The sequence below is a fragment of the Rutilus rutilus genome (genome assembly GCF_951802725.1).
Source record: "Rutilus rutilus genome assembly, chromosome: 1".
Classification (NCBI taxonomy): Eukaryota; Metazoa; Chordata; class Actinopteri; order Cypriniformes; family Leuciscidae; genus Rutilus; species Rutilus rutilus.
This window is the reverse complement of record NC_140209.1, coordinates 31,914,147-31,934,995: the sequence shown is the minus strand read 5'-3', so window position 1 is coordinate 31,934,995 and position 20,849 is coordinate 31,914,147. Positions and strand designations below refer to the sequence as shown.

The window sequence follows — 20,849 nt, the reverse complement described above, 5'->3', positions numbered from 1 at the left end:
GGCCAGACATGCCACTTGGGGGTCAGGAGTGTGACAAAGTGCCAAACTTTGTTATAGAGGCAGTGCCAGGACTGCTCCATCTGTCTGGCATGTGTCAAAAATGACAAGAACCAGTGGAGTCTCTGCAGAAAGACACGACTCAAGCCAGAGTCAACAACCGGCCTGGAAGAACATGAAAGCTCCTACTTGAGCACTTTTGCAACAGACTGTAAATGTCATAAATACAGCCCTCTGAGATCTCAGTGCACAAACTCATCTCTTAGAGTGCTGATTGCACAGAAGTTTCTGTTAAACACCATCTAACATTTTTGCTGCCCAAGAAACATTGTGTTTGTTTACATGCACAACAAACCCCATTTATGATATTAAAGGATTTTTCTCCTTTTATGACATCAAAATGTAAACAGACCCGAGCACAAAATGAGTCGCCAGACGAGCGTTAGAGGTGTTTAAATGCAGTTGTGAAAACAGAGTCTTAGGCAAAAATCTAGATATGACAATCAGGTTTTTCTTAAACTCAGTTCTTCTATTGGGAAAGGACTGTTTGAGGTATTTACATGATCGTACGCATTGTCTGATTATTAATAATAATCAGTTTAAGTTTGTGCATGTAAACACACTCGGTTTAATGGTGTAATCCATACAAAACATTTTTCATAGCCAACAGTCTTCATTCACAAGCAGTGAGTGCATTTCTGTGTATATCGACGGCAAAATAATTACATTTCTACATACACATTCAGTTATAATTTAAATTTAGGATATATGAATGAACAATTTACACAGAAATTGGGAATTTGAGGTCCAATGTGAATGGTGTGTCCTTCAGAAATCAAATGACCAGGATCTGAAATTTCTGGTGTCTTCAGTGTGTGAATATGATAAAGATGTACTCTGTATTTTTTTTTTCAATCTGTTTATTTATTACAAAGCTTCATACCTAAGGTAAGTGTTTATTGGTTATTTGAATGACCTTTGTCTATGTTTGTATGTTAGCATTAACTATTGAGTTACGGCGAGTAAAGGAGGAAATTATGAACTAACATCTTATGACTAATGATGCCATCAGTCATGTGTGATGGCCAACCTGTTGATACCGAGTAGCTTAGGGTCATCTCGTCCCATCATACAACCATTACACCACAATAACTGAATACATAAACATACTTCCTGCTTGATTCTACATTAGCATTATAAATATATTTTAACAAAAATAAAGCATCTTTCCACAACTATCTCTTGCACATGTCTTCCCATGACACATATTTCCAGGACAAAAACCTAGTTTTGAGATATGCTGTAAATTATAAGCAAGATTGAAATGATACATTGAGAAAATGATACTGCTAATACTTGCAGATCAAAGAAGATGAGCTCCTCTCACATTGGACTGAGAAACAGAGAGGGTGAGAAGGAGAGATCGCATACATAAATACTTTATTCTGGCATAATGACTGCAAACACTGCCTTCTGTAAGTCTTTGTTCATGGACAGGCAGTTGAACTCTTCAGAAGGACAGAACTTTCTAGAGGCACATTGGAAATAGCAGTTCAAATGTTCTGGACCCAAGAGGACAAAGGTAGAGAATAACAGAAAATAGCGTCTTCCACTTTAGCAAGGTTATATGACAGTACATCCCTTATGTTCTTCCTCTTTTTGAATGACTGGAGTCCACTGAGTTAGTTCATCCTTCGAGGACTCCTGCTTGAGTGCATCCAAACCCAAGCATGTGAAGTTCATGGTCTCTACAAACTTAGTGTTCTCCAAAAGACTTTCTCCTCATCTTTGACCTTTACGAGAGTTGTGTACATAAACAACAGAGAGACGACACAAACATCGTCCTTTTCAGTTTCAGTTCCGCCCAGTGTTTGACCACTTAATAATTAACTGAATACCAATCTTGTTTGTCTTCAGTGTTTGACAGAGTACATAGAAAGCACCTTTGGTGTTGTGTTTGTGTACAATGTTCCTCTGGAAACAGTATCTTTTTTTGAACAGCAATGGGGTCAGTAGGGTCAGAATTCAGAGGTCGAAGTCCCAGTGCTGCTGGAGCTTTACGTAGCCACTGTTGTCTTTCAATCGCTCGTATGATGTGGTTTCACCTCATGTCCACTGGAGGGAGAGAAAGAAAACAAAACGGCTGTCAACAAGCAATTCCTTTTTTATTTATTTTTTTGAATCTGGTGCAAATTTAAAGTTATTTGACTGTGATTTTTTTCCTTAGTAAGTCATGCGGTTTGTGTTTGGGTGACAAATCCACCACACAGTGATTTTAATGTGGGTTATCAGGCAGTCTGTGCACATTTAAGAAAGAAAGACCAATGTGAAAGACACAATCTTTGTGATCAAGTTCAACAAACCATCAATCCACACATTTTCACACTCAAAAACGCAAACTCTTTTCCAAAAACCTAGTGAGCTGCCTAGCTAGACAGCATTTTTAGGCATCATAGACACACTGCTGAAATAAGGCTGTTTCAAAAGGTATGAAAATGGTTTCAAAAACCATATGACGCTTTCTTTGATCCTTCACAAAGAAAGCAATCCTAAACAAAGCAAAGTACTTTTATTTAATTAACTGCTAATGTGTCTTTAAAAATTAGCTATGATTAAATTGAAGTCGAGTTTCTGCATAGTTGCTGTCTATGAAAAGCTTTCCAAAAGAAGTCACTTCCATTTCAGTTACGATGTCGCCTTAGAAGGTAGCTGCCTAAGTAGGCAGTAGACAGCAAGGCAGCTCACTTGGTTTTAGAACAGAGCTAAATTATACAGATGGTGAACACAATTTGATTTCATGAAATAAGTTGCATCAAACAGACAAACCCGTGACACATGCAGCAAAGCGAAAACAGCACAGTGCAAACGTCTCTCTAGTTCAGTGTTGCGTGACTCTGATTGGACGTCTCTCTCTTTCTCCTGATTGGATCATGCCAATTATTGGTTGAGAAGTGGCAGCGGTTCTGCCTACAGCTGTCCTACCTGCAGGAAATTTTGGTCCGCTGAGTGTAAGGAAATGTTTGCCTTTTATTGAATATCCTTGTTGATCTGTGCTGCCACTGCATGCTTTCTGTGTTTCCGTTTTTTACCGTTTTTAACTGTGAGTGGGCCTGGAAACACAAGTTTGGGGAAGAGTGCAAGCAGATGATGGACAGAGTTTGGTTGAGTAGAAAAAAAAGAAAGCAAGTAAGAAAGAAAAAAGTAACAAAGAAAGAAAGAAAGCAAGAAAGAAAGAATTTATGGCCTCGGGGAGGTGTAAAACAGACTGTAATTGCACTTCATAAATATTTTAGCCTTATGAGCTTCCAACCCTTTTATCTCGGCACACGAAAGCAGAAACCTGTTGAACCTGAAGGAGAACCCTCAGACACACGTCTACGTGCTTCAGCATTCGCACACACCTGTTGCCTTTCTTATCCATTCAGTTGCATTATTGGCCAGCACAGTAAAACACAAGCTCACGCAAACATTGACGTTTAGCAATAGCAGACTGACCAACAGGTGTGTTTGTCTGTGGTGACAGCACAATGCCACAGGCCACTGAGTGCACACTTCATCGCCAAATAGTCATTCAAAGATCAGGCTAAACATTCTGGTGTATGTATGCATGACATGTATACCTGTGTCTGCTTCCACGTGCTCCATCACATGATGCTGTGACGTGCACACGCATTCCAGGTGATCCTCTAACCGGACAAGCACCTCCTTCAATTTCGCTTTCTTACGCGATGAAAACTCTACCTTCGCCACCTAGAAGAAGAGAGAAAAAAACAGGTTATCATGACAGTTCTGTATGTCAATTTTTGTTTTAGCAGCACAGATTCTTCACTGACAGGGTACTACATGACCAGTTAGCTCAGCTAACACTGCCAAATGGCGGAAACAGTGAAAAAATATGTAGAGCAATTCCTGGGCAATAAGCCCAAAACAGTTCCATGTTCCATAGTTAATGCCCCACTGCAACACAATAAAATCAAAATAACCACACAGCCTTACACAGGGGTCGACTCGTGTCTTTTGTTGTGCTAATTTTAACGCTTAGGCCTATATTCCGTTTCATTGTTCTGCTAATGCTTGGCTGTCTATATTCATGGTGGGTGGGTATATGTTTAGACTGGGGGTGTCCAATCCTGCTTCTGGAAGGCCACTGTCCTGCAAAGTTTAGCTCCAACCCCAATTAAACACACCTGAACCAGCTAATCAAGGTCTTACAAGGTATACTAGAAACTTCAAGACAGGTGTGTTGAGGCAAGTTGGAGCTAAACTCAGCAGGACAGTGACCCTCCAGGAACGAGTTTGAACACCCCAGGTTTAGACCTATTCTGCTAGTTTTTTTAATCAATGCTGGTCTAAGGTGACGTTTACACAGAACGTGTTTCTGCATTCCACTGCGCTGCTTTTCCATTTTACAAAACGTGGCACTCAAGTTAAAAGAAGTTCAGTTTCATTGTGTTTTTTTCCCATTACGCTGCCCACACCTCTTTAAAAAACAAAACAAACAAAAAACACAAATTCACGTTCTGTGTGAATCACCTCTAAGCTAATCTTTTTTAGTAGGGAATTCCCCTTAATTTGGTAGAAGTTCAGTTTTATGGGTTGCTAAAGAGGTTCTGTAGTGCGGTGAGGAATGGTACTCCTTTCCTCTCTTGCTCCATCAGGAACGACCTAGGAAGTGGCCGAACTACCACAGTAACGCACATTAGTTCTGTTTATATAAACCCCAAACCAGGGTTCCTCAAATCCAATCCTAGAGCGCCACTGCCCTACAGAGTTTATCCCAAAACCTGATTAAACTCACCTACATGTAGTATCTCTGAAGACCTTGATTAGCTTGCTTAGGTGTATTTGATTAGGGTTAGATCTAAACTCTGCAGGGCGGTGGCACTCCAGGGCTGGATTTGAGGAACCCTGCCCTAAATGTTGCAATCTGGCTGACATATTCGTTTCCATGCACATTACATGTATTCTGAACCAGGCTTCAGCTCATGCACACTGCCCGGTTGGCGCATTCAGAACTGGAGAAAGCCACCATGATAATCTCATCAGAGCTACTACGAGCTTATTTGCTGACATATCTAAAAAGAAAGCTGACATATATGTAAGAAGAGCTTTTTAGCAAAGAGCTTCTTCAATGACCAGTTTGTAAGAAGTGAGACATAAATGAACGCACATTTGGTAAAAATAAAAGGTAATGTATCCACATACACATCGTGTGTGCAGAACAGGACAGAGCATTTGCAACGGGTTGGCCAAGCATTCAAGTATGCATTTGTGTGTGTATTTTTATGGCTTCAAACACAATCACTAAATGCATGACGCTCCGAGTGCAAATAAAAACTCAGTCTACCGTGCAAGTGCAATTGGTTTAACGTCATGGAACAAATTACGCAATACTTGGAAACTCCTACAAACCTATAGAGAAAGGTTGGGAGCGAGAGACAGTGAGACAGGCCAGTTTCAGTCACTCTGTCCACCGGGTTACTGGTTGATGCCTCTTTCCCTCTGTCTGCTGCCCACCTCTCCCTCCTCTTGGACATTCTTGCGCTTGGTTATATTTACAGAGCCAAGTCTAAAACAGCCCGTGGCGTGCAAGAATGTTCTGCGACGGAGGATGATGGGTGAGACAGACACTGAGGGGCTTGAGAACCAGTCGGGGGGTTGGGTAAGGGGTTCAAGAAAGGGTCATAACAAGAAAAAAAAGAGTCCCCACATCATCCTTTGCTGCCCCCGCCCCAATATTTCCATTCAAATTCAATTTATCATTGCCTTTGCATCTCGGTTTGAAGTCCACAGTGACTATTGCCTGAACTTCACACATGCGCTCGCCCACATACTCGAATGTGCTTTATAAAAAGCCCCAAGTTTCTCAGGAGGCCCTTCCAAGCTCTATTTATAAACCACTGTGCTTTACGCCGCAATGAAAGCCCTGCGAAATCCCAGCGCAGCGCACTAATGGTGTGACATCTGATCCGGCCCCGGCTCCAGCAACCCCAACCCCCTCTGACTCGCTCCTGAGCTCTGTGAGGACTATTGTCCAGGGTCCGGATAATTGGCATTGGGATTTCCCCGCAAGAAAGGTCGATAAAGAAAGGGTGAGAGAAAGAACGGGCATCAGGAGAGGTGCATCATGGGTAATTAGCATGAGAACAAAGGGAAATGGACAACGTAGCCAGGGGACAGGCAGTTTTGCTGCACATCTGTCAGTGGGTAAATCTGACGACAAAACGCTGCGGATAAAGCGAAACCGAGAGCCGCGGAAAGAGCGGGGGTCCGATGGCAGGCAGTCGACTGGTGGGGCGACCCGAAAAGAAAGAGGGGTGTGGGGAGCAATCGTTCTTATTGAGTGAGTGACAAAGAGAGGCCTGAACAGGAACAAGGGATGCTGGGAGGGGGGGGGGATAAGGGAAACTTTTATCTCATGACCTGCATGTCTAGAATTACAGAAAGAGTGGGTGAAATCTCTGCTGTAAAACACACACACTGGCACTCAGACAATCACGAAGATAAGGAGAAAAGGTGATCTAATCTGTGCACTTCCTGTCATAACCCTTTAAAATCGTCCCTAAACACCAGCAGAAAGGCAGAGAGTGAAAAGATGGAAAGAACACTATAGATGTGACAGCAATTACAGCCCACATGCAAACAAAAACAAACGAGAGAGAGAGAGAGAGAGAGAGAGAGAGAGAGAGAGAGAGAGAATTGTATATGTATATGTAGTTATATCCTATATTTTAACTTCATGACAATATATTTAACTTTACATGACCATGTAAAGTTGGTAAACAACATTCACATGATATGCACATGGATATGCCAGAATGGCCAGTTTACATAGAGAAAATATGTATAAATGGAGAAAAATTGAATCTGTGACATAACCTAAGGGTCCACCACTAAAAGTAAAATTTACATATTTTATGGAATAATTAATTTAAGTATTTCAGTAATCTTTTTCAAACCCTCCACAATGTCCATAGACTTTCATTGCACTGTAAGTGCATTACTGTAAACGTGATTTTGCATCTTACATTTTTACAATGCAAAGAAATGGACTTTAAAATCAAAGACTACATGCTTTTGTCAATTTATAGATGATATATTATTACATAACTTAACAGACAGATGTATGAAACACTGTTAACATGAGCTTACTGTAAATGTTTCCCTGAAAACAGAGCTGTGTTGTTCAGTCTTTGTCAGATACATCAACCTTTCCACTCTGATACAACAGGGTCTTTTGGAATATTCTGCTCTTTTCATTTTCTATATTAATACCACGTTCATTCGAATTAGCACTATTTGCGTTTCCTCTGCGTTTGCGTCAGAGATGGGGCCCGTATCCTCACTAACCTGGGCCATTTGAGGCTCTTTAATACCCAAAATCAACACTCGGAACACACCTCATGCTTCCACTGCCAGAATAAACCATGTATGATTTCCCTTCATACCAACCTCTGAAGGAGGAATCCAAATCCGGCTCATCCAAACACATAAACACTCACCTTTTGAACCACATCACATGCTGTATTCTTGCACTCACTTGCAAACATTCCAAATCAGGAATATCCTCACTTAGTCTCTTGATTAGGAAAGAACAGCGGTGTGCTGGATTTAGTAACTTCACCAGTCTGATTAACCAGCGATGAAAATAAAATAAACAGCACCCATGCGCTCTCAGATGCCTATCTAGATATTCCTACTTCAAGGAAACTACCGCTGCCTTTTTCATTGCTGATAGATGAGGATACGTTTTCCAATTTGCTCAGTTTGAGTTCAGGTATGCTGATTTAGAGATGGATTGATACGAAACCTCAAAACCTCCCAGAAAACCACGTAAAGACACACCAAGAAGAGACTAAAAGGACAATGAAATAACAAAACTTCTGTCATCTTTAACTCACGCTCATGTCATTCAAAGTTTTCCTGACCTAAAATCACCATAAAACTCATAATTTTGTTTTTAACAACCATTTTTATCACCCACTGTGTTTGCTACTGTATCTTAAAAATATATATAATTCAGCGACAAAACAATTGGAAAAATTAAGGCATTCGTTGCTTGCTAATTTGTGGCAACATGACCATTGAGCAGAGGTCAACTTCATGCAAATGAGCAGCGATGTGATGTGGCGCCTCTGGGAGTGGAGACAGTGAGTGTGTTTACAGTGCATGAACTGTAACAGTTTGATTTCAGTGGGACTAAAACAATATTTTGTTGTTTAAAAAAGATCCTTCTAGGGCCACTGAAATTGTGGCAGTACTTTTTATAGTACTAGTTATAGTACATACTATAGTCTACACACTAGTCTACATCAAATATCAATCCTGTTTTTCATGATATGTCCCTTTCAGCTTTCTGCTGTGTTAACCGATGTTTAAATGTGGCCTTTCTCTCACACTGCAGGTCTGATCAGTATGGAAGCTTGTTTCCGCCACAGAATAAAGCATTTTCAAAGATAATTGCGACTTTTTATCTCAGAATTGCGAGATATAAAGTCAGAATTGTGTGATAAAGTCGCAATTGCGTGTTATGAAGTCAGAATTGCGAGATATAAACTCGCAATTGCAAGAAATAAACTTGCAATTCGGACTTTTTTTCTCTGATTGTGAGTTTATATCTCGCAATTCTGACATCTTTTCTCGAAATTGTGTGATATAAAGTCCAATTCTAAGGAAAAAATACTGTTGTTTTTTATTTTAACACACAATTCCGACTTTATATCACACAATTCTGACTTTATATCTCCCAATTGCGTATTATAATGTCAAAATTGCGAGATATAAACATTCAATTCTGAGGGAAAAAAAATCAGAATTGTGAGTTTATTTCTCATAATTACCAGTTTATATCTCACAATTCAGACTTTATAACACGCAATTCGGACTTTATAACACACAATTCTGACTTTATAACTTGCAATTGCGACTTTATATCACACAATTCTGAACGCAAGTCAGAATTGAGAGATGTAAACTCGCAATTGTGAGAAAAAAACTCTGAATTGTGAGATAAAAAGTCGCAATTCCCTTTTTTATTTTTTATTCTGTGGCGGAAACAAGCTTCCATAGATCTGAGTCTCCTCAATATAAAATGAGGTTTATTCTGTCTAGGCTTCAGCTCCTCTCCCCTCCCCCAGTACTCCACTGCAGCACCTGTTATAGTAATGTGTGATGATGTTTGCATGCGAGTGTGTTAGAGTGTGTGTGTGTGTGTGTGTGTGTGTGTGTGTGTGTGTGTGTGTTTTAGAAAGGCTAAAGACACAAACTGCAACACAGCAGCTCTGGGAAAACCATTAGTAGTGTAACACCAGGACTGTAGCAAGAGAGAGAGGAGGGTAAATGAGGTGAAAGAGACTGTACAGAACAAGGAAATGGACAACTGAACAGGAGGAAACATATTACTTAATATTTCGCCAGATTGGAACTCCTGATTTTAGTTAAAAGGTCCAAATGTCTTTTTGATAGAAGCATGTGCTGAAGATCCACCTATAACCTAACAATTTTAGCCTGATTTGAACTAAAGCTGAAATACGCATGTCATATTTTATTGCTGTTTTGACATTTGTTACTGAAACAAAATCTTTGCCAACAGGTTTGGAGATTTCAGTTCCAACTCAAGCAGATAGGAGCTGTACTAGCATGACAAGAATGGCTGATGAGTGAACCGACTTGCCTTAAAGCAACTTTAGGTGAAAGAACTGAACAGAATCCATCAGAAGAATATGCTGTGCTGGTAAGAAGAAGAAAGAGCAGCTATCAACTCCTGTTACACTTTACGTAACAGCTCAATCACTACTGTGAAAGAGAGAGGGAGACGGGCTAAATGCCAGAGAAAACATGAAGAAAGATAAAAGGATTGCAAAAGAGAAGAACATGCAGCAAGAAAAAAAAGAGTAGCAAAAGACAGACAGACAGACAGACAGACTAGGTAAAGTTTAACTTCAGTAAGTGTTGATAGACTCATTATCTGGTGTTATGTTCCACACCCAGCAGTGTTTCCTTTGAAACAAGCTTATCACTGCAATGAACCAAAGTACAGCAGAAATGTGGCAAAGCACACACACACACACACACACAGTGAGGCCTATTTACAGTCTGTCTTTTTTATATCACGGCTCTGAACAGCAGGAGCTTGTGCAGACCTGCTCCTTTTTTAGGATGAGAAGGAAAAAGTAAGAGAAGGGTAAATATATCTCTTAAGGGCATTTGCTCAAATATATACAGCCATAGCTGGAAAGAAACACACATAATATATTCTCGACCCATCCCTGTGCTAGGTGCTGGAAAAAAGACTTACAAGACTAACATCTGTATTCATTTTATGTGGAAAGAAAATGGATAGTGCTATACAATCAACTGAACCTCCATTCAGAAGATTGTGAATGTTTCAAAACATTTTCACCACCATTCAAAAGCACTTTGGTAAGAATTTTGCAATGTTTTTTAAAGAAGTCTCTTCTGCTCACCAGGCTGCAATTACTTGATGAAAAATACAGTAAAAACAGTAAAATTGTGAAATATTATTACAATTTAAAATAACTATGTCCTATTTTTATGTTTTGAAATGTCATTTATTCCTGCAATGGCAAAGCTGAATTTTCAGCATCATTACTCCAGTCTTCAGTGTCACATGATCCTTCAGAAATCATTCTGAAATGATGATTTGATGCTCAAGAAACTCACTTCACTGATGATGTGTTTACTGACGCGAGGGCGGAGCAACCTGTCACTCACATGAGATCCACCAATAGCAAACCACAACCATCCAACCAATTCCACATGGACAAAATCGAGTCCCGCCCTACATGTTTTCTTGTGCGAGAAGCGGTTTCATTAATTTATACGTCACAATAGGGAAGAAAAGACTATAGCAACTGCCGTTTCATGCTGACTTTAAGTGGGACTAAAAGGGGTGTGGCTTGGAGTGGGTGTGTCCTGATATTTAAACTGCTGTGGGTGATGTGTTGTACCACTTGTCCTGCATCTAAGATGGTTGTAGTTTGACCAAATATACAGTTGTCTAATAATTAAACAACAAATAAAATATTTTATTGCACATCTGGAGCCTTGGTGCTTAAAGGAATAGTTCACTTCAAAATGATTTACTCACCCTCAAGTTGAAAAAAAAAAAATACTATGGAAGTCAATGGGGTACATCAACTGTCTGGTTACCGACAATCTTCAAAATATCTTCTTTTGTGTTCAGCAGAAGAAAGAAACTCATACAGGTTTGGAACAACTTTGAGGGTGAGTAAGTGATGACAGAAATGTTCATTTTGAAATGTGAAACTAATCCTTTAAGATATAATGTCGACACTGAAATGACTTCCCAGGACTTTGGATGCAGTGCTTTTACCTTGACAGTACGGTGCTGTTTTTTGGAGGGGTGACAGCGCATGTTGCCTGTGTTGCAGCAGCCTGTGCAGCGTTTCACCTCCACGCACGGAGGCCATATTAGGAAGTTTGCAGCGGTGGGATCCACTTGACTGCGGGGGATCTCGTAGATCACTGTCCGTGTCTTGCACATGGCGGGTACCGCCTCCTCTACTGAACACAAGAAATGAGGATGCATGGAGAAATTAATATCCTACAATAAAGATATTACTTTATCAATTAGCTCAAGCACAATCACAGCAAACTAAAAAAAAAAAAATAATAATAATAATAAAGAAAATGGTATTCAGTAACATGGCATTATCATTTTTTTTCAGTTATATAATATATATAACTGATAACTTGTATATAATATATACAAGACTAACATTTGTATTCATTCTATGTGGAAAACATGGATAGTGCTATACAATCAACTGAACGTCCATTCAGAAGATTGTGAAATATGAATAAATACATTTATAAAGTATACACCACCAAAGCTTCTCTGTAACTGATGCCATTTAGCTAAACAAAAAGGCCCCTTAAAACTGCAAGAGTGGCACATTTTTAAGAGGGTTTTTAATATTTACCTAACCCAAAATTAGACCAGAGCACTGAGATCGGCGTTCGATCTAGAGGTTTAGACTCAGAGCAACTGTTGTAACAAAAATGGCACACAGCTATTCTGAGGCCTTACCAGTTTTTTTGTGCGTTTGACTGAGTGATTGGGAGGTACAGAGGGGCCGAAATATCCCGGCACACAAAGGCACACACACACACACACACCGCTGCACTCCACGATTGATGTGAAAGGGAAGGAAGAGTGGATGTCAGAGCTCTATGTGCCAGTGTGAACTCTGTTCAGTTCAGCGAGCTGTGACATGAACTCTGAATGTTTGGAATTTCCTGGCTCGGATACGTTTGTGTACCACCAATCAAAATACTCTCACGTACAATCAAATAAAGAGCTGCCCTCCAATCATTATGATTTCCTGAATAAAACTGACATGCTCTGCCTTCTATGCGCTCAAAATTGGAATTGCACCAATCAAAAGCATTAAACCATCTTCATGACCTCAAACTTTTGAATGTTTTGCATGTGTAGTAATACACTTTCCCATGCAACGTTTGCTGCCACGATGCTAGGACGTTTGTTGCCAGATTGTTGTTCCCAGGCTGTCGGTTGATAAGCTGTTTTTAATAGGTTTTAGCTAATTGCTTTGCACAAATGCAAGGCCTGCTAAAGTTGTACAATGACAATAGTAAAACCATATATCAACAAACTTTCTGCCAAGTAATGAAGTTCATGAACTGTTTATGGATGCCAAGCAACTGCAGAATTGATTATTTCCGATGACAGAGCAAGAACTAGGCCTACTAATTCATGAAATACTTCTTAAACTGAAGGTTTGCCTTACCGACACTCCTCTTCCGTCTGTGGGACAGCTGCAGACTCTTGAGATCTGAGGAACCGGCCTTATATGAGTGATGGTTCTTCTGGTGGTGCTTCTGTTTGACCTCCTCGATCACCTCATTTCCAGGACCTCATCAAAACACAGGTTATCCATATTAACTTTCATGTTACTCAGCCAAAAAGACAAATCACTTTTCCCCTCTTTTAAAGCCAAGATCAATCCACAATGAGGCTATTGAAAGTCTCCAGTAGATGCCCTGCAGCCTTTCGAGGCGAAATGGCACTGCCGTGAGTGGCACCAAAGCATGAAATAATTTTCTTCTTCAGAAACTCATTTTTCCACAAACAATGGCTGCTTTATTCGCGAGCTTAATTGGAAATTCATCACGATGGATTTCTGGAGGAACGATGTCATATTGGCCCTGAATGTGGTTGCCAAGTTTATTATAATGTCTTATGTACCACTGACAAGCCCAAAGAACAAATCTGAACTCCTGACAACCTCAGTGGTTTAGCCACTGGTACGAATGAGTAAGACAGCCATTTTACGCTATTTAAAGAAGAGGCGGGACTGTGGGACTCCTGAATACAAAATAAGTTCAGTTATTAAGTGCTGTTTAAGCGGTTCATTATGCTTATGAAAGGTTCACATTAATAATAAGGTTTAAAATCATGCGTGACAAAACGATTAAGAGATTGGTACATTAAAAAATAAACGATTTCAAAATCGTTTGAGCGTCAAGCGTGTCCTCTGAAACATGACATCATTTCCTTTATTCCTATAGATCTAAACTAGTTGCACTTTGAGGGGACATTCAGGGACAGTAAGCATATTTATGATATGATACATGTTATATGATATATTATGTCAAAAGAACAACTCAACAAAAAGTGACCGTCTGATTGACATGTAAAGCAAATAACGACAGTTCACTGGTTGCATTTTATGATAAAGTGTCATAAGCAGATGGAATATATATATATATATATATATATATATATATATATATATATATATATATATATATATATATATATATATATATATATATATATATATATATAAAATGAGATTTACGATATATATTAAGAATAAAAGTGTGTAATTTATATTTATAGAAATTTTGCATACAAAGCATAAATTATTTGTGAACAAAAAAAAACAAAAAAAAAAACGTATATACATACTGTAAAATTATTGCACATATAGATTAAAAGTGCTATTTATATTTATATAATGCATAAATTATTTGTGAAAATTAAAACTTATTTTAACTATATATATATATATATATATATATATATATATATATATATATATATATTATATATACTGTTATATATACAGTTATTAACAATACACTACAGAAAACTATAATAACCCTGGTTGATCGTTATCTGATATTGTTCTATAGCTATTTTAGCTTGGTTTAGTTTAGCCAAGCATGTAGTGCAGTTAAACATCAAACTGACTAATGTGTGACCGGCAGAAGGACTGCGCCCAGCTCTGAGCGACGAGGGTGGGACCGTCAGGAATGCTGAGAGAGCAAAGCACCCAAACACACTCTCTGAACTTAAAAGACTGCATGACCACACACACAGTCCTGAAGCAGGAAACACAAGTGACATGTCAACAAAAGCCCCACTCTGTTCTGTGTCTCAGTCCGTCTCATCTTTCCTACCAAATGGAAGGCCATTGTTTTTAAGTTGTTTTTCAGACTCACTCAAAGAGTAAGCGCTGACCCGCAGAGAGAGAGAGTTCAGCATTTGATCCTGCACAACACACCTTATCTCATGTTCAGATCAAAACTCAGTGTTATGATGTCAAACTCAAGAACTTTGTTCTCTCAAACTCAAAAACACAAAACGGACGAATGGAAGAAAGTACTACTGTCCAAGTACGCTCAAAGGAATAGTTCACCCAAAAATGAACATTTTGTGAAATGTTGTGGAGGAAGTAAATGGAACAATGTTGCTTCATGTTGTTTCAAACCCGTATGTGAATGAGCAAATGAGATTGGAGATCCAGGCTGGAGGGATTTTCAGTGAATATTGACTTCATCTTGAAATTTATTCATGCATTTTTACCTTTTGATATGGACTTCTTGGTTTATTTGAATTTGTCAGTGGTGAATACAAAGATATACATTTTTATTAATGCAATTCAAATCTTGTAGATAGATAGATAGATAGATAGATAGATAGATAGATAGATAGATAGATAGATAGATAGATAGATAGATAGATAGATAGATAGATAGATAGATAGATAGATAGATACTATTAGTAATTATTATTTATTTAATAATTTATTAATTATTTAATGATATCAAATATGGAATTTTATCTTAAAATTTGCAATTTAATAATATATTTATCATTTATTTACTATATAATATATTTAATAATACATTTAATATATATTCTCTCTCTATATATATATATCCCTCTTTTTCAAATGTTTTTTTCATCACTTATTCTTCCATAAAAGTAAGTCATACAGGTTTGGAAAGACAAATGTGTGGTTAAATGATGACAGAAGTATGACTTAATTCATAAGTCTATTATTCCTTCAACTCCTCTCCAATCTAACCCTGTAAAACTGACACATTTTCATCAAGTATCATTTGCCAAGTGATTTTTATCCACATTAGCTTGAAGCGCAATAATTACAGGGACGATCTGCCAGCAGCGAGACACTTTTGTGTGCCCTCCTCACGACTGCACAATGCTGATGAAAGCATTCTTCCAGTAACTGTGGAAATTGCAGGTTCTGAACTTATAATCTTTGCATTACCAGCGTAGATCTTTAACCACTAGGCCTCTATCATCAAACCCCTCTGCTTCTAACTCTCTCTCTCTCTCTCTCTCTCTCTCTGTGTGTGCTTTCTCTGAATGAATTACAAAGGACAACATCAGCCCTTCTTCACGGATTGACAGCTGTCCTTTCATCAAACTAAAGTGCGTCCCTCCATCTGTGGCGCTTTCTTCTGGATGTGAAAGCGCTAGCGACAGGAGAGGCGGACAGATGGATGTTGAGAAGTTAAAAGTCTGCTGGGAGGCGCAGAACAAGTGCAGTCTGTTCCAGGTGAGCGGAGGGGTCACGCGCCATGACCTCACCGAGAGAGAGACACCGTTTCCTCCCTAAATCACTGTCACTGCTTTCACGACCTCTAATTATCCGTCCATTAGCGGGAGATGCCTATCTCTGCCTTCCTCCTCTCATCATTCGCTCCTCGCATGGACAGTTGATAAGGTTAGCGCTCTGATTTGAGGGATAACAGCCCGCCACTGCTTCCTAAATGAGACTAATCATGAACCGAAAACAGGAAAACACTCACAGCAACAATATCGATAATCAGACACAATGCGTTTTATAATGATTTTGCATGTGGTTCCTGAGTGGTTAAGGTTAAGATTTCAGTGAACATCAAAACAACCTATTCCAAGTCCTTCTACTTCTCTTTGACTGACATGTGACGGCTTTGAACAGTCTTGACTTTAAAAAGATCTGAAAATATACCATGACTGGCGTCAGGCATCTTTTACTAGTCTTTGGGTGTCTGTCAGACTGCCTGATTTATGTCGAATGTAGATTACTAGAGTACTAAATCTAAAAACCTGAATGTTTTAAGGTACCGATTAAGATAGATAGATAGATAGATAGATAGATAGATAGATAGATAGATAGATAGATAGATAGATAGATAGATAGATAGATAGATAGATAGATCAGTAATTATTATTTAATAAATAATTAATTAATTATTTAATGATAGCAAAGAGGAATTTTATCTTACAATTAATTTTATAAAATATTTATTACATATTTAATATATCATTTATTTCATTATATTACATTTCACCCAAAAAAAAATAAAAAAAAATAATAATAAACTTAGAAATTGGCCTAGACATGATAATTTTTCAGCACAAATTTTCATTAGCATATTGCATCTCAAAATTGTACAGTTCCCATATTCTAAATGGTGATTCTCATTATATTTTCATTACATGATTTTTTTTCCAACTGTGCTTAACCAAGGGTTTTTTCCGAAAGTGACATGAATGCATGCAAAATTCTTAAAACAAATAATATATATATATAAAAAAAAATATATATATATATATATTATAATAAAATGTATATATATATATATTTTTTTTTTTAAGCAAATTAATCCTTTTTTTCTTTTTTTTCTTTTTTCCATTTCGGAATGAAATATGAGCCGGACATGTTCTCGACAGGTGTGGTGAGATTAACCCAGATAGCATGTAAAAAACTTGCAATGCACACTAACTCAAACCAACAGTGGAGCCAAAAAACCCAAATAGACAAAAAGTTTTTAAAAGCTGATATTTTCTATCAAACTTCAAAGGAGCCGCTCCATTTGATATATATTACGAGTGCCTGTGTAAATACCAGCTCAAGTGAACTCAGAGACGGCTCGTGTTAGTGATCACTGTAATATTATCCAAACTAAAAGAGGCTGAAGAAGACACAGAAGAGGGAGGAAAACAAGTAGCAGAACATGAGATTTCAACCCTGCGTAAAGCATATTTCTCTCATGTGTTTTACTGTTACTGTTGCAACATTAAATGCCTGGAGGGCATGTATTTATGACCTGTTATCATTATTCCCCCCTCCTCCCCCCTGCACACCTACGGTCTCACCGCAGAAACCAGACTGGTTACACTCACACCCCAAATTATACTGTCTTGGGTTTTTTTTTTTTTGTGTAATTACCGGTAACTCGCCTGTAAATGAAATTATAGTGGGCAAATGAAACCACTTGCGGACAGCTTAAGTATAGGAAAACTTGGCTTCCCATTCGCCGTGACATAAGCCCGGACGTATGCGTTGCTCTAAAAACAGAAGCAATCTGTAAAGAACTATTTATGACTCTCCACCCATTGGCCAGTATAAACGATACCTTTAAATTGTTTTGTGCCACTCATAAAATACAGCTTCACGGCTTTGTCACATGTGCCCGATACACTTAAACCACACAGCAACTACAGCAAACACCTGTAAATAGACCCTGCCATCGAGCCCAGGAGATTAGCTACTGAACAAAGTCCACTGAGGTGTCAAGAATACAATGAGCAGAATTTACCTGGGGAATTTACCTCCAGTAGCCGCTGGAGGTCGCTGATGCTGTTGATTTCGCTGTGGGACAGTCTGTCGATGAAATCTTGAGGGATTGCAAACTCCTTCTGCCGGCATAAAGAGAGATCAGATGCGGCATTTGATTTTGACTAATCTGTTTCTACGCGTTGCACTGACAAACATGCATCAGTAGCATAAAATGAAAGGCTTCAAAGTTGATAAATCATTCGGAAAAGGCATTTCTTATCACATCAACAAAAATCAAGTAGCCTACACGCATTGCATTTTATACATTTTTATATAGCCTACATGGAAATAAAAATGAAAAAAACATTCTCCTTACATCTATATTTTTTCTTCAGAATTTGGTTGACAATATACATTAGGCTATATAAATTATCCCTCATTAAAATGTTGCACAATGCCATAAAAAAGCATGAGTTATAATGACAGCATCTTGAATAAATTACGAACAAGCGTCTCCTCTTTGTATAATTTCATCGGATTTTTTTGTTATTTTTGTCAGTAGGGGGCGATCTTCAATAGTCAACCCTGTTACCATGATTTTGTGTAGTAAATCAGTCGTTTACTGAAAAGTGGACATTTGTATTAATATCAGCTTGTCCACAAGGTCAGTAATGGCTAAATGAACTAGAAAAGCCCTCGGAAATGGTCAACCCTGTTACTTCTTTTTTTTTTTTCTTTTTTTTTTTTACAGGCATATCTATATCCCAATAATCGTATATAAAAAATAAATATAAAAATGGCAAAAAGCAATTCTTTTTGTATGATGTAAATGTTTTATAAAGATCTTAAACAGGCACTCAGTTTTTACAATTACTCTCAAAGACTCTAATAAAAATAAACGCTTTACATATTCCAGAGAACAGCTGATCTGCTTATCACATGTTCACCCGCAACCACAATTGTTGAGTTGATACCATAAAAAAATAAAGAATGATATGGAGCTGAGATTCATTAAAACTGAAATCATTATTAACCCCATTAGGAAAAATACTGTAAAAAAAAATATATATATAAGCCTATATATATATATATATATAAATGACATCGATTTAAAGCTATCTATGCCAATATATAGGCTATTAGGTGCATGGATTATATAAACTCTGACCTGCCCCAGTGTGGCAAGAACTTTGCAGTGGATATAACAAGTGTCCGTTTTAGTGAGATCTTTGGCACTTTACCTCAGCAGTTGCCAGCAGAAGGTGCGAGGTGAGGAGCAGAAAGCAGCAGAATAAGGTTCTCATCTCCTTCCAATGTCAATTTTCCACCCGATAAGAAAGATGAAGACTGTAGGAGCCTTAGAACCGCTCCTGAGCGCAAAGAGTCCAGAACCATACCTTGAAGAGATCTCCCTTTAAATGACCCGAAGCACCAGCTCAAGTCTATAGAGGAGAATCCAAACTGTCCTGGTACTCCAGGTGCTGGTCCAAATACGTCCTGTGAGGAATCTCAAAAGTGATTTAGCTTGCAAAAGGTCGTCATGGCTGTCCAAGCCTGAACAATCCAAAGACAGAAACCCTTTTGCATTGCCTAGGTCAATTTATAGAATAAAACTCTGAGAGAAATTCTTCACAAAAGTTAATAAGCGAGTCCATGCACCTCATGTAAGAGCTCAACACTGAATCTTCAAGAAGTAGCCTAGGTCGTCATGCAGTGAAAGTACAATCCCAGGTTAGTATCCATGAATAATGAGCTCAGATTTGGTCTTGTTCTCTGGAGCTCGTGCACTGAATGCCGTCTCGAGCTCGTCTGATCTGCGGAATATATGCGCCTCCCCTCGCGCTCCGGTAATCACCGAGGAGCGCTCGAGGAGGCGGTTGGCTGGATCTTTATGTGAAATTTAACCCTTTAACCCCTTATTGAAGCAATCCAATCTCAAATTTGTTGACGGGCCCTCGTTAGAAACTTAATAGCCGCGCTTGCAACCTCTTTAGCTGGAACAAGCATTGATTTAATCAAACTCTTCATTGATAATAGCCTACGACAAAAATATGAAGTAAATAGACATTAATTAGTTGTTGTATGAACCAAATTCATTAAGCGTCATTCATCCTCTAGTTATGCTGACACGTAAAAAATAATAGAACGTTATTTTTTAGATTCTGGAACTCTGTTTTGCGTCGTAGGCTAACTGGGTCATTATGTGCATTAAAAATAACGGTAACACTTTACAGTAAGGTTTTATTTGTTAATATTAGTTAATGTATTAACTAACATGCACTAACCAATAGATTTGTTCCTGTATTTGTTCATCTTTGTTAACGTTAGTTAATAAAAATCCAGCTGTTAATTAATTGTTTGTTCATGTTAGTTCACAGTAACTAATGCTAACAAACACAACTTTTGATTTTAATAATGTATTAGTTAATGTTAAGAGCAACATTTACAAATATTAATAAATGCTGTAAAAGTGCAGTTCATTATAAGTTCATTTTAACTAATGTTGTTAAATAATGCTAACTAATGAAACCTTATTGTAAAGTGTTACCAAAATATCAATAGGTCGGATCCTGCATTGTGATTGGTTAATACAGCTAATAGCAACTATATTATCTACGATGAAACGTTGAAACACCTGTTTACCAAGTCGAATCACTGCAGCCCACACCGGATGGCTTTTTGCATAGCAACATTCTGTCAAATCAGGGACTATATCTTCTAGCGGAAGGATACCACTGAATATTTAATAGCCTATATATTATAGATTGATATAAAGTTATTCTGTGAAGAAGCTAAATATTTCAGGAAAAACAAAAACAAATGTAATTTCTACCTAAATAAGTTAGTTCAGGCATATAGGCTATATTAGAACTCAATTTAAACTTGAAGCATAGAAATATAAATTAAGTGAAACCTACTCAACTTCCTGATAGGCCTACTTGTGTTCCCATCATGCACTGGGGCATGAAAAATTAATAAGGTTGC

General features: G+C 38.1%; 1 protein-coding gene across 4 annotated transcripts; it reads right to left on the bottom strand.

Annotated features, from left to right (window-relative positions):
- Positions 1-606: 606 nt before the first annotated feature.
- Positions 607-19,663, bottom strand: pdgfab (platelet-derived growth factor alpha polypeptide b). 4 transcript variants are annotated; one of them, XM_084414149.1, is made up of 7 exons: positions 19,106-19,663; positions 17,905-18,004; positions 12,792-12,917; positions 11,354-11,544; positions 3,618-3,747; positions 2,980-3,107; positions 910-2,112 (listed from the first exon to the last, which is right to left on the bottom strand). In XM_084414149.1, exons 1-6 carry the CDS (start codon positions 19,166-19,168, stop codon positions 3,025-3,027), a joined length of 693 nt encoding a protein of 230 aa, XP_084270275.1. In that variant the 5' UTR covers positions 19,169-19,663; the 3' UTR covers positions 910-2,112; positions 2,980-3,024. The 4 variants fall into 4 exon arrangements, with proteins under 4 accessions (XP_084270277.1, XP_084270275.1, XP_084270276.1 ...); XM_084414150.1 differs by having other exon boundaries at positions 17,905-18,001; positions 19,106-19,312; XM_084414151.1 differs by lacking the exon at positions 2,980-3,107 and having other exon boundaries at positions 607-2,112.
- Positions 19,664-20,849: the final 1,186 nt, after the last annotated feature.